This window comes from Calliphora vicina, chromosome 4, assembly GCF_958450345.1.
Source record: "Calliphora vicina chromosome 4, idCalVici1.1, whole genome shotgun sequence".
Lineage (NCBI taxonomy): Eukaryota > Metazoa > Arthropoda > Insecta > Diptera > Calliphoridae > Calliphora > Calliphora vicina.
Genome location: NC_088783.1, coordinates 84,744,170 through 84,758,937, shown reverse-complemented (window position 1 = coordinate 84,758,937; position 14,768 = coordinate 84,744,170). Strand labels below are relative to the sequence as shown.

At 30.8% G+C, this 14,768-nt stretch overlaps 1 protein-coding gene and 2 non-coding genes across 3 annotated transcripts in view; 1 reads left to right on the top strand and 2 right to left on the bottom strand.

The window, feature by feature from the left end:
• LOC135958533 (uncharacterized) overlaps positions 1 to 14,768 on the top strand; it is a 67,671-nt gene that overhangs the window by 15,899 nt on the left and 37,004 nt on the right. Inside the window, exon 3 of the mRNA XM_065509434.1 lies at positions 13,387 to 13,894. Coding sequence (XP_065365506.1) covers positions 13,387 to 13,894 — 508 coding nt within the window. The remainder of the gene's footprint in view (positions 1 to 13,386; positions 13,895 to 14,768) is intronic.
• On the bottom strand, positions 4,399 to 4,470 carry TRNAT-UGU (transfer RNA threonine (anticodon UGU)). Its single transcript has one exon. It is a non-coding gene; the product is annotated as a tRNA-Thr (tRNA).
• On the bottom strand, positions 4,906 to 4,977 carry TRNAT-CGU (transfer RNA threonine (anticodon CGU)). The gene has a single exon. It is a non-coding gene; the product is annotated as a tRNA-Thr (tRNA).

Here is a 14,768-nt window from a genome sequence, read left to right as displayed (position 1 = left end):
TACTAGACTTGCTAAACAAAAATCTTCCCTCCCTATCTCCCTCTATTTCTCAATTTATCCATAAACACATAGACACAAACATACAATTCAAACAACTACTGGTGCGGACAAGGACCTTTAGGACAAAAAAATTAAAACAATAGCAATTTTATATATGTATATGATGAAGTATTCGTCGTGTATGTAGTAAAATGAAAAAGTCCTTCAACATTAATACCAACAAAGTATTTTAATACAGCTAGATTTCTAAACATTTCGGAAAAAAAATGCGAAAAAAAACCTCTACACATAATGAAAATGAATTTTTTTTTTGCATATAGAAAATTGAACAGCAGCCGCCTTTATTTTCTTCTTCTTAGCCATCAACATCATCATGATTTATCCTTTACAAATGTACAATGTACATACATATGTACATATATACTAAGTACACACATGTGTAGGGATATTAGGGTGTTTTAATCTTTTTTCAATAACTTAGCCTATTGGCAATAACCGGTTATAATTTTCTCCTTATAATTTCAATTCTTGTTTTGATTTTTGCAACTCTTGCAGTAGATTGTGAATTCGATTATGATAGATTTTGACGTATTTTTTCTGATTTTTTTGAAATTGCGCAAAACCCACTTAACTAAGTCTCATCTGTTAAAAGTTATTTGTTCATTAGTTGATCTTCAAAACAAAATCTGGTAGAGAAGTAATCGAAATAGCTTTCATTTGAGATCCACAAGGATTTTTAAGAAAACTACATAATTTTCACTCAAATCTTACCAGTAGTGTTTATAAACCGAAAAACCGGATTTTTCTTCGTAATATGGGGTTTTTGTGAACCGATTAATTTAAAAAGTTGATACTCGGTTAACCAGTTTTTATAATTAAAACCAAAATCACTATATTTTCATGCAGGGTTTCGATATTCAGCTCTAGCAACATATTTCTTACATTTGACTATGCAATAAATATGAAATTATCTCATTTCATCACAATCAGCTAATATAAATATTCATACTGTTCGTTCGTATTACTATTAAAATTGCAATGCTAGTCTGCAATTTTTAGTAGCAAACACAATCCATTGCATATCCACCAAAATATATGTTCGTGCTTTAGTACCACACACAGTTTTTCTGTCGTGCTAATATTGCACTCCATTCGTTTTATTTTGTTGTGCTGGCAAACTTTTCTAGCAAAAATACACACTTCTGTAGTTGTGCTATAGCACAATTGACATTTCTGCAATTGATGCTATCAGTTGCTGTTCTTGATAAGTGCATAACAACATATCAGTAAACACACCCAATGTACAGTTGGGCAGAATCAAAATTTTTTTGAAATATAACTGGCATTTCTAAACGGCTGATCTGATCAGGATAAAATTTGACGCGGGCATAGCCAAGGAGTATTCGAGTTTAAATTATTGAAATGGGACCTACAAATGCCTCAGGGGCGGCGCTATGGGGGCTCAGAATAGGGTACCTTCGTCATGCAAAATTTTTAAACACGTGCCATTTTTTTGTTTCCCATTCGATTTCAAAGAGTTTTATATGTTTAGAAAGCGCTCGCCTATGTCTTGAAAAAATATGCTTGTGTGTGCTATTTATCTCTTATACTTTTCGAGTTATAGGCATTTCAAAATTGAAATTTTAAAATTTTGCCATTCCTTGGTCCGCTTTTTTAAAAATATAGGTCGTACTTTTGTACCGAACGGGCTCGATTTTTTTCTGTTAGTTAGACAACTAAATTATCAGTAATATACAAAATATTTCAGAGTAATATCGATTATAGATCCAAAAATAAACGATTTTCAATTTAAGAATTCAAAAAATAGTAGATTTTTGCTGTTTTTTGGATGAAAAGGTGACTTAAATCTTTTTTATTAAAAAAAAACTTTCTTTAAGAACATATAACAATTTTATGTTTTTCTGTAAGGTAGCTTTACAGAGAACATTTTGATATAAAAAACATGTCCTATTTTTTGAACATGTTGCCCTTTCCTCCTTCGGAATTTGACCTATTTTTTGATAAAAATTTCAACTTTGGGCCACATGTTCTAAAATCCCAAAGTTGGGATCAAAAAACGGAAAGCAGCTTTAGAAACCTTGATTTGTTCCCTATTTATCCCCAAAGTATTTTCCCAGCCCCGAAGGAAATGTAGACCATATGGTTAAAATTGTAAAAAATACCATTTTCGGGATTTTCGCTTAAATTTTTAGGAATTGTGGGATTCCTTTTAACCTTTTGAAAAGTTTTTTTACACTTTGTAATTTGGAATGACAAATTTAAAAAACGTTGAAAATTTCATTGAGTTTTGCTAATAAATAAAGATTTTATTACAGATTACATATTTATTGAGTTTCTAAAACTAAAATTTTTATCAAAATTTTAATAGGATTGCAAATACATATTAGGAACAATTTGATCCACATTTATTCCGAACATTTTTTTTTCTTGTTTAGATATTTTAATTTTTGGTCTTACAAAAAAATGCAAGTCAATATCTCAGTTAGATTCAAAAATATTTACACTAATGAATAATCGTTATTTCGTATTACATACTTGACAATAAAATAACTAGCAGCATCCAAATAGCCAAAAAACAAGAAATATCAATGCAACCATAGCAAAGCAACCAAAGAAATGTAAATTGCTGCCAGAGAAAATTGATAGCACAACAAAACAAAAACGAATGCTGACGCGCAATATTAGTTCGGCAAAAAAGTGTGTATGCTACTATAGCACGAACATATATTTTGGTTGTTGTGCTACAATAACGAGTTGACAACTGGTTGTATCTGCTACTAGAAATTGCAAACTAACTTTGCAATTTGTATAGTAATATATGAATAGTAACAGCAATTTATATTAGCAGAGTTATACAAAATTATAATAGTAACTATATTTTTAGTATGCAGATTGATAAAAATGTATATTTACTGCAATTGACGGCTAATATAGTAGCAATTGTAAACCCTGTTTTCATGTACATATCGCTCAGTTGTTGCAACAACGTCATAACTCAAAATCCGGGTGTTTTGAAATGAGTAATACAAAATATTCGCCGTTCTTTAGTCTTTCATATAGTTTTATCAGTTTTAAAAAAAGTCAATTATTTTTTGTATGTGTGTGTTTTTTTGTTGTTAACGTCAAAATTAAAATTCATGTTTTCTCGTATATTTGACAAGTAAAAATTTGGGTTAAATACAGATTAGAAAGATATTAATATCACTATTTAAAAATAGTAAAATGTCATAAAACATTCAAAGCCGTTTTACTCGAAACGACTTTTTTTGAATTATGACGTTGTTGCAGCAAATGTTTCTATATATCAAACATTTCTGATTTCAAATCTAAATTGCTGATTTCGATACAGCTCTTTCGATACAACTTTTCAAGCATTACAATATTTCTAAATAGTAGAGGATGATGAATTTACTTAGAAACATTTACAGAATCAATTACACATAATGAAACTATGAAAAATTATTCAGGCTCTAATGTATAAAAATTCCGTACAAGTCTGGAAGTTTAGGTTAAATCTTACTAATGATTCATTCAAAACTTACAGATAATTTTTTCCAAACTTTCCAAATCTTATTTCCGTATAGATTATTGAGTTCTGTTATTTATTATTTTATTTGTTATTTCGGTAGCTTAGCGTGTAAACGTACTAAGTCCACTTTTTTGAAATTTAAGATTTTAATTCAAAACTCAAGAATAATTAAAAATACACTATTTGCGTAAACATAGTTTAAAGTTATTTAATGTTTCTCATTATTATACTGTGGCATGCAAAAGTGCTAAGTCCATTTTATTTTGTCAACATTACAAAATTATTATCTCAATCAAATAGAATTGAATATAACTACGTGGCAAGTAGGGTATTCATTCGAACAACTTAAAAATTACCATTTTCGAAATATTAACATTGATTAAAGTGGTGTTGAACGTGATGGCGAATGTGATTTTGAAACGGTCGTCGAAAGTGATATTGAGGATGACATTTATAATGATTATGTAGAAATAGATGAAGGTCATTTTCTTAAAATATATTTAAGTGACGTTTTTAACCGCGTACGTAAGTGTTGCAAGAAAAACTTGGAGTTCGTGTTATACATATATCGTTGGACATCTTTGTATAACATGATAATAAACTTTTTGGGTATTTATAAATGCGTCAAGGTTTGGACGCTGGTAAAATTATAAACCAATTTATTCGAAAAAAATATACTGGTTTTTGGTGTAATTTAGTATTACACAATTCCCGGGAATGAAAAGATTTTTTATTTTCCTCACGGGATAAGAAAAATTCCGAGAAATTAGAAACCCTAGTTGGTAGTGTATGTATATTTCTAAATAAGCTCACATACTTACATAGTTTTAGGTTTGCGTCGGTAAAAATGCCTCCTGTGAGGATTGAACTCACGACCCCTGGTTTACAAGACCAGTGCTCTGCCACTGAGCTAAAGAGGCTCTTGAAAATATTGTTATAATTTGTACATATGTACATATATATTATATATATGTATGTATAGAATTATATTATTTGTAAGTTTATTAATAAATTTGATAAAACAAAATTTACAACTATTCTAATGACATTTGATAGATAAAATATCTGTTAAAGAAATCGATGACTTTGGCATCTTATCTTTCGGTTTGCTCTCACTTAATAATGATCAGATAAAATTTTTCAAGTTATTTTTAGAAAAAATAACTTAATTTTTTGCTGAGAAGAGCATATTACTTTTGAGTATTTATGAAGTGAGTAAGTTAATATAAAATATGGTTATTGTGTATTGCTTCCAGAAATCATAAATACAGCGATTTGTTCGAAATATCATGGTACTGCAGTTTTCTATATTTCCAAAATTGTATGTAGGAACGAATGATATTTTAAAAATGTGCTGCCTCCTGTGAGAATTGAACTCACGACCCCTGGTTTACGAGACCAGTGCTCTACCACTGAGCTAAAGAGGCTCATAGAAAAGTTCTTTAATTTATAGAAATTAAGTTTTTGCACTTTTTTCAAGGAAATCGATAGAAGATTTTGATAAAATCTCAGATACGACACATTTGTAAACATAACCAATAAATGAATGTTTTCATCTTCTTAGAGTATCTTGCAGTGTCTTATTAGATCGTAGTGATACAACGTTTTATGTAAAATAATTTGATTCATCCTAGGATATTAGAATTAGTGGTAAGTATAGCATACATCCCAATAATAGCCATCGACACAAAAAACCAATTCTAAATTCATGATTGTTCGAATAATAAAACCCTACTATAGTGTTTAGTTTTCTGCATACTATAGATTAATAATTTAATATTCCCTGTGGTCCGAACAAAGTTTTTCATTTATTTTTATCTAAACTTTTTAATGATTCAACCTATTTTTGGCTACATAAGTTTTAGTAATAACTATTCGAGGAAAATTTCGGACTTCTAGGTCTGCTCGTATTTTAAACGTCGGATACACATTATGTTCTGAAATATCTTTCGGTTATAGCAATTTTGTTCATATTTAATACCAAACTTTTCTGATCAACAGAGAATATTTTAGGGAAAATGTCATGTCCGTCCCTGTAGGTCCTATCATTGTGATCACCATGTTTGTAGTGAGTAACTCAATATCACTTTTGACAATTTATCTTTCCGAATGGAAGAATTTGCAACAAAATGGCATCAATTTGTTGTTGCATATTTTGCATATTTTTCTTTTAAATGCATATATTTAGAATATTATTCCATTTTATTGCATATTTAATTTTCTTTAGATATATTTTTGTAGCAGCAACTAGTCTAACCCCCAGTAACACGAAGTCTGGTTATATTTTAACTAAGAGTTATACTGACAGTTTTCATACAAAAATAAATTTAACCGACTGTATAACTATTAGTTAAGGCATAACCAGACTTCGTGTTAATGGGGGTAAAGGTATTTTATTCAAAACTTATTCATGTAACATGTTTAGCACATGGTTTACATCGAGTAGCCGAAGAAATTAGATCTCAATTTTAAGATGTAGATTTATTAATTTCGAATGGAAAAAGTGTTTTTAAAGGCACCATCTCGTGTTGCTTAATTTAAAGAAAAGTAATCTGTACAATTACGTACACATTTCGATTCTTTTGAATTCAATTGCAAAAGTATTTAGTTAGTAGCAAAATTTTTATAAAAACTGAAAAATTTGTTCCGAATTTTAGCGATAATACAGTTTTTGGGTAATTTTGACCCAAAGCAGATATAGGGTTAATCTCCAACAAATTTTTTTAAATGTAATTTTCATTAATATAAATCTACATATTTCTGGAAAACAATGTAGAAAATTAACGAGTTTCACCTATTTATTTTATATAAATAGTAAAATTTAGCATATATCTTAACTTTGACCTATATGCGTGTCTCGAAATCGTTGTCCGATTTGGCTCAAATTTTCAGCACTTAACTTTTAGGCCTAGAGTCACAATATTCCACCCGGCACTCTTTGAAATCTAAAAAAAATCGACTGTCACCCTAATGTACATATATATTGAAACTTTGACCAGAAATTTATATTTTTCTTGTATTAATAAATATATTTCAAATTAAAAATTTTTTTTATTCCATATTTTTGTCATTTTTAGTGCATATTTTCTATCTTTATAGTATATTATAAGCGCATATTTTTAATTTTTTAGTACATGAAAATCCTTGCCTTGATGATCACTTATTTTTGATAGCGGTATTTATGAAACATTTATGTTGGGAAATGATTTTTTTTGATGTGGTCCTTTTTGTCCATATGTGAATTATTGATGTCGAATTTCAAACTGATTACGAGATTTATGTGTAATGAAGTAATTTTCGGAAGTGGTCCTAATTGGGGGCTATGATCAAATATGGAAGAAATCATTTACCGTTTCAAGAAACGCAAAGGACTTTTGGTGAAACCCCCTAATTAGGGATGCCAGATTCAGATTTGAAAAAAGCTGGACATTGGGTTTTAAAAAGCTGGACAAATCAAAAAAAAAAACTGGACATTAATAATATGAACGAGAAAATGTTAATTTTGGTTTTGTGTAAATATTTTTCTTAAAATACATTTATATCCATTGTACACGGTGAAAAAAAACTCACTTAATTGTGAATAAATTCGAAAATAATCCATCGATATTTATGATCGATATCTGATTTTGTTTCATTACATGTGGCTCTACGATAAAGCAATAAATCTGAACAATTTCTCCCGTTTTCGATTTTTCATGATTTTTTTAAAACAAAAAAAAATATTTTCACGTAAAAAATATATTTTTTGCTTCAATTTGTTATTATAACTCCGAAACTACTGAGCTGATTGAAATGCAATATATATGTGAAAATTTGTATATAGCATGAGGAAAATGTTTTCAAAATTCAATCAATCGAAAGAATAACATTATTTACTAAATTTTATGTATATCATAAAAAAGTAAAATGAGCGAATTTACTTAATTGTGAATAAATTCGAAAAGAATCAATAGATTTTGATGTTCGATATATCATTTTGTTGCTATTAAATACGCTTTTGCGACAATGTAATAAACCTGAAAAATTTCTGCAGTTTTAGATTGTTTAAAACACAAAAATTTGCTATTTACACTTAAAAATATATTTTTTGCTTCCATTTGTTATTACAACTCCGAAACTACTAAGCCGATTAACATTTTCGGACTAACCCTTTTTGAGTTATCATAAATTATGTGGAGAAACATCTAAAAAAATTCACAATTTTATAAAAAAAATCTATCCATAGAATTAGAAGTACTTATGTAGGTAACCATGATGCATCAAATCGATATAGTGATTAGTGAAGCCTTTTTTTCTGTTGACCTGTGTTAGAGTTAATTTTCATTTATGGATATTATTGTCGAAAATTTCTATTTAGCTGGACAAATTCAATTTTAGCTTGAAACTGGACAGGCATCAAAAAATCTGGACAATCCAGCCAAGTCCAGCCCGGCTGGCAACCCTACCCCTAATATAGATGTCTACACTTGTGTGTGTGTTTCGTACATACATACAAATACATTTTAAACATACAAAAGTCCTTAACACTCGTTATTTTCTGATGTGTTTATTTATATGTATGTATTTGAGTGTGTGTGGGTGTGAAAGTGTATACATTTATGGCAAGAGTTCCCTGTATCGACCCCTTTTGTCATCATCATCATCATTGCCATCAACAAAACATCATTATTGTCGATGGTAAAAAGTTTCCCAAAGCAGTTTTTGGCTTTTATGTTTTTTTTTGTTTCTCTCAGTGTTTTTTTATTTCGTCTTACACTGAAATCAGCACATAACCCTAATTCCTTCAGAAAAGTTTCTTGAGTCGTGTGTGATTTATGTGTTTAGTTTTATGTAACGTTTAGTGATACGAGTACATTAAGGTTTGCTGTGTAAGTGTGAACGTACAATGTTTGTGATGATGTTGTTTAAAAGTAGGATGGATGCAGTTAATGCAACTAATGTTTATGACTGTATTCCATTTGTTAACACCAATACCTCGTAATACATTTCATCACTAGTGGCATACTTATGAAGTCAATAAAATCTAAATTTTTATTAGCGTAAGCCTTTTTTCCATTTTAGTGTAGGACAAACGATATTGACAACAGCAGCCTTGAAACCTATTTCCCAAAAATAGTCATGAGTAATGATATTTGCAATTTACACTTAAACACATGAAGAATGCTAACGAAGGTCATAGAGAACAAACAAAAAACACATTTCATAAAGGGTGGAGAGTTTGAATTTGCCGAAATTTGACAGCGTTGAAATGATTTTATCAGGGGAAGCCAAGTATTGAGTGACCTTCCTTGATAGCAAATTATCATGGAAAGTAAATACTCAGAAGAGATTAAAGAAGGGCATTAATGCCTACTATACATGTAGGAACTCCATTGACAAGCATTGGGGTTTGCGACCATGTATGGTAAATTGGATCTATACTTATGCCGTTAGCCCCATTATTACTTATGGTTGTACACTGTGATGGGAGGCAATAAGAAAGCGTAGTTATAGGATTATACTCAACAAAGCTCAACGGTGTGCATGTCTAGGTATAACAGGTGCCATTGGCAGCACCCCACTGGCGGCCTTGGATATAATCTTAAACCTACTACCCATTGAGATCTATGTTGAGAGTGTGGCGACAAGGAACTTACTTAGGCTATTTGAGTCCTCGTTAGTGAAACCACTGCGGGTAGGTTACACTAGGATATTGTATGATGTAGGTCTTATCGGTCAGGACATTATTCCCACGGGAATCTCTGATCATAGGGTCGCGACCTTTAGCTTCGGTGTCTTACCTTCAGTAAAGTTTCCCAGTAAAGATGAATGGATTGGACCCCATCAACTGTTCGAAAGGGGTGCAGTTTTCACTGATGGATAGGTTATGTGACGAGTGCAGTGTCTTCCAGGCAGAAATCTTCGCGAAAGCCACAGAGTGGGTCTGTTAAGGCTTTGAAATGTCATTTATTACATTCTAGCTTAGTGGAAGACTGCATGAGAGCTCTTGAAGAGTTTTACACTATTCAATCATATTGTGTTGGTTACCAGGGCACTGTAACATACAGGGAAATGAGCTAGCAGATGAACTGGTCAGATATAGCTTAGATCTAGATCATGGTAGTAGGGAAATATTTGAAAGATTCCGTGACTTCACCAAACAATCCTGGAATAGTAGGACGGATTGTCAAGTGTCCAAGGCCTTCTGGCCAAAACTGGATGCAAAGGCAATCCAAACACTATTTTGGTTGGATAGGTGTAGTCTAAGAATTCGAGAAGGAGTGATAACTGCTTAATTGGGGCCTTTATAGGTAAATGGGATAATATCACACATCATTTTTGTAGGGTGTGTGGGGATGTAGAGGAGTTGGAGACAGCATTGCACATTATATGCAATTACCCGAGACTACAAGTCATAAATTTAAATGGCTACGTAACAGATTTCTAAATGAACTTGAGACTGTTGCTGGCTGCAAATTGAGTAACATACCACAGTGGGGCAGAATCAAAATTTGTTGGAAATAAATCTGGCATTTCTAAACGGCCGGTGCGATCGGGATAAAATTTAAGGCGGGCGTAGCCAAGGAGTATTCAAGTTTAAGTTATTAAAATAAGGCCTAAAAATGCTCCAGGGACGGCGCTATGAGGGCTCAAAGTAGGGTACCTTCGACATGTACAATTTTTAAACACGTGCAATTTTTTTTTTCCTATCCGATTTCAAAGATTTTTATACTTTTGGAAAGCGATAGGCTTGGTCTTGAAAAACATACTTGTAGTATGTCTCTTATAATTTCCGAGTTATACTCATTTTAAAATTGAAATTTCAAAATTTTGCCATACCTAAATAATAAAGTGTAAAAAAAATTGTTAAAAGGTCAAAGGGAATCCCGCCATTCCTATAAATTGGAGCGAAAATCCCACAAATGGTATTTTTTTTACAATTTTGCCTATAGTACTACATTTCCTTCGGGGCTGGGAAAAACACATTTATTTCCAGAAACACCAACATATTTATAAAGCAAAAAGCAACATACACGCTTTAAAAACTGTGCTGTATTTAGATTATTTTTTCATATTACATATTTTGAAACTTTTGTTTTGTAACTTTTATTACATGCTCAAGGATTTCTTTAAATAATATCAAGGAAAATTAAACAAATACATTTTAAAATGTACTATGATGTATGTAATCGTATGATAACGTTTATGTCTCTGATTTGTTTGTTCCAATTTACACAACTTTACATTGACTTTCTTTGACAATTCTTGAAACTACGCCAAATTGGCAAATCCTCCAAATATTTAGGTTAGATGTTAAATTTACTATGATAAAAAGAAAAGACAAATATATGCCTTTTTTGATACGTTTTACAATTTCAAATGTTTTTGATATTTTTTTTGCCTTTAACTATAAATAAATGTTTTTACTACATTTTTGTTACTAGTTTTTAGCTTTAGTTAATTAATACTTGACAACATATGTTCATGTTAATGTGATTTCCGGAAGTGGTTCTTATATTGGAGCTATGACTAATTATGGACTGATCGTCATAGAATTTGGTGAATCCAAATATTCTGTACTTTATGACTTTCAAAAAATAATAACAAAACTATAAATGTTATAACTTTTGTATGGTAATTGATATTAAAAATATTTAGATATTGTCATAAATTTCAGAATATTCATTAGCTCATAGGGCTACACAAATTTATGGGAAATGAATAGAAATATTTGAAAGGAGTTGTCACACGATTGCACAAACGCAATCATTTGTGAGCAAAAGCGGCAGCCATCTATCGGAATGCTTTCTCATACCCAAGTGATCATTCAAAATTGAAATCAATGAGCCACGTGAGATATCTATGGCTCTCACAATCTCTCGTAATTTAAATCTCCGATCGGCCAACACAATATCAATTGTCTCTGGTGTAAACCTCAACTGGGTATCTAGAACTTTCGGAATCTTCCGTGTTTGGCCACAACGAAATTCAGTTAACCACCTTTTTACAATTGAAAATTATGGTACAGAGTTTCCATAGTATTTATCAGGCTTAGCCCTTATTTGAGTGATAATTTTTTTCCGCATAAAATAATGATTAATGAGTACACGAAATTCACTTTTTTCAAGGTTTATTCACTAATTCCGAATCTTGGAATATTCTAATCGAATTTCGGGGAGTATTTTTAAAGAACTTAAATCGAAATCGATCCACATTTCCAGTAATATTTTCATACCGGAGGTGGTCAACTTTGATACCTTGCAGTTTATCATGTGTATTCCAACATCATAGTTACTAATTAAATTTCCATGAAAGCTTGGCTTTTTCTCTACAACACTTGTATAAATTCTTGTTGCAATCGGACGAGCAGTTTAGGAGATAATAATATTTGTTACTATACTGTCATATTTATTAAAATAGACTTAATACATTTGTACGTTAAGCTAACGACAAGCTTCAATTTTTGTTTCATTTCACCGGTTTCATTATATTGAAGGGTCTTTAAACGTTTAGTATTAACTGTAATTATAATTGTACGTACAGTGGGGAGCTCAAATGAGTACATGTTTCTATTTTGTGCACTTCTTATGGAATAAAAAAAAACTAATAAAGCAAATCCAAAAAATTTGTCTGTCATTTATTTTATGTCTAATATGTAACAAAATGAATTACAATTTAAAACAAAAAACATCCAGTTCGAAATAAAAAAACAGACAAAACTAAAATAACTCGCATGTACTCAATTTTGCACCCCACAATAACTTTAGGGAAGAATTGCATTTTTTTAAAAAAAATTTCAAAATCCTTTATTACGTAAATAAAATTTTACGCGCATTGGCATATTTTCTATAAATTTTTCATTGCCTTTTTTTGGAATACTCTCTCTCTCGTGCTCAATCCGCTGTTAAAGCTCGTACAAATTGGTAGGAGTTAATCGGTATTGTTTCAACCGCCAATTCACGATTCACTAAAAATTCTCAATAGGATTGAACTCAGGACATTGAGCTGATAACTGCATTAATAAGAAATTTTTCTAGGAACACCATTCTTTACGATTTAAAATTAATCGAATTATGTATTCGAATTATTGATTTTGTTTTATAAAGTAAGAAATTCAGTTTTTCTCTTCATTAACTTGCACGTAAATTCGTATCTTCTAAAGCCACCTTTAACAGCATTACTTACTTACAATTTTCAATGTCATCTCTTTCAAAATCAATTGAAAATCAAAATCTGTCAGTATTTTTTAATAAGTAATAGTGATTGAAAGACCTTTTTTTACTTTAATTTGTTATTCATCGGATATCAGAAACAATACAATCTTTCATTCATATTGTAACTTTTCTAGAAATTGTTAGGTATTTTTAGATCTTTGTAATTTAAAAATAAACAGTGTAAAATTTTGAAAAAATATATACATTAAAACAATTATTTTTATTCGATTATTCTACATAAAATGAAAATCGTAATTTTTAAATTATTCGAATAATTATTCGTAAAAAATTGTTCGATTATTTGAAAGGATACCCTAGTATGTATTAAGCGTAGGCTAAAGAGTAAATAGCTTTGATTATATTATTTCAATTGAAATTGCTGACTTACTTTTCGAATATTAACATTCGTTCATTCATTCATTCATTCATTTAATCATTTGCACACAAGCAAATAAAAAGAACTTAATTTTGAACATTATTTAAATTGGTTTTATCCTTTAAGCTTGAAAAGTCTAGTGGCGTCAGTAGGACGAATAGTGAAAATGAATTGTATTGTAAATTATGACAAACATGCACAAACAGCATACACCTGCAACATAAAACTGAAGAAATAATTAAAATATTTTTTTTGTTTCATTACAGAGTCCTAAATATGCACCACCCATTGAGTTTGTTGACGAGGCTGCTCTAAGTCCTCCCGACGGCTATAAAGATAATGGCTTGAAAAATACACTTGGTGGTGCTTTGAGCGGACACATCTTTGGTGCTCAACACCTACAGCAATTGCAAGTTATACAACGTTTGCAACAGCAACGTGCAGCCATGCTGGCAGCTCGTAATAATTCACAAATCCCGCCTCCACCACCACCAGCTACTGCTACCACAGCATCATCAGCTGCATCTGTAAATCAACAATCATCAACGGCATCATCAACATCCTCCACATCCTCACCACTGACATCGTCGTCATCATCATCAACACCATCATCCACAGCTGCAGTCGTTGCAACAACAGTTGCCAGCAACAGTAATATGAACCAAACTGCTGCAATACAACAACAGCATTCGCCAGATGACGATAATCAGGGAGTGTGTACTGAGTGTGCCGAATGTGCAGAGTGTGCGGCCAAACAATTACAGCAGGATACAGGTAAATTACATTTTCATTGCAACATTTTTTATGTTAACCATTTCGGTTAATATGTACATATTTTTCTACACAAACATATTATTAAGTGATGCAGTTAAAGTAATAATGGGTGCGATTAATCGGGTTAATTTCTATTAAATGGGTTCACTATGCAATTTTTGTCTGAAATTAGTTTAAACTCTTTGATTATTCCAATTCAACAAACACATCTGACTTGTTTTTGACATGTTTCACGTTCGTTGTTATTACATTTATCTAACTATAAGAATAATTTATTACAATGGTATTGTTTTATAAAACATATATGGGTTTGAATATCTTATTGGTCAAATCCATAAATATTATTTGATAGATAAAACAAGTAAGAGAGCTATATTCGGCTGTGCCGAATCTTATATACCCTTCACCAAATTATACTTTAAAATATTTTAAAGGTAAACAAAATTTATTTTTTTTTCATAGTTGCTTTTTAAATTTTTTGGAAAAAAATTTTTTTCGAGTTGATATTAAAATTTTTTTTTATTTAATTTTGAAATTTAAAAAAAAAATTTTTGTGAAAAAAAAATTCGGATCCCGGATTTGGATCCCGAAGATCCAAATTAATTTAAACAGACAGACGGACATGGCGTAATCGACTCCGCTATCTATAAGGATCCAGAATATATATACTTTATAGGGTCGGAAAATTATATTGTGGAAAGTACAAACGCAATGACAAACTTATATACATATACCCTTCTCACGAAGGTGAAGGGTATAATAAATAATGACATCATTTCGCTTAATTTGTATGTGATATTATTAATACATTTGTCCATCAATGTATGGAATGCATGTAAGTAGATAAGAAAACTGTGGGAGGCCTACACTCTTA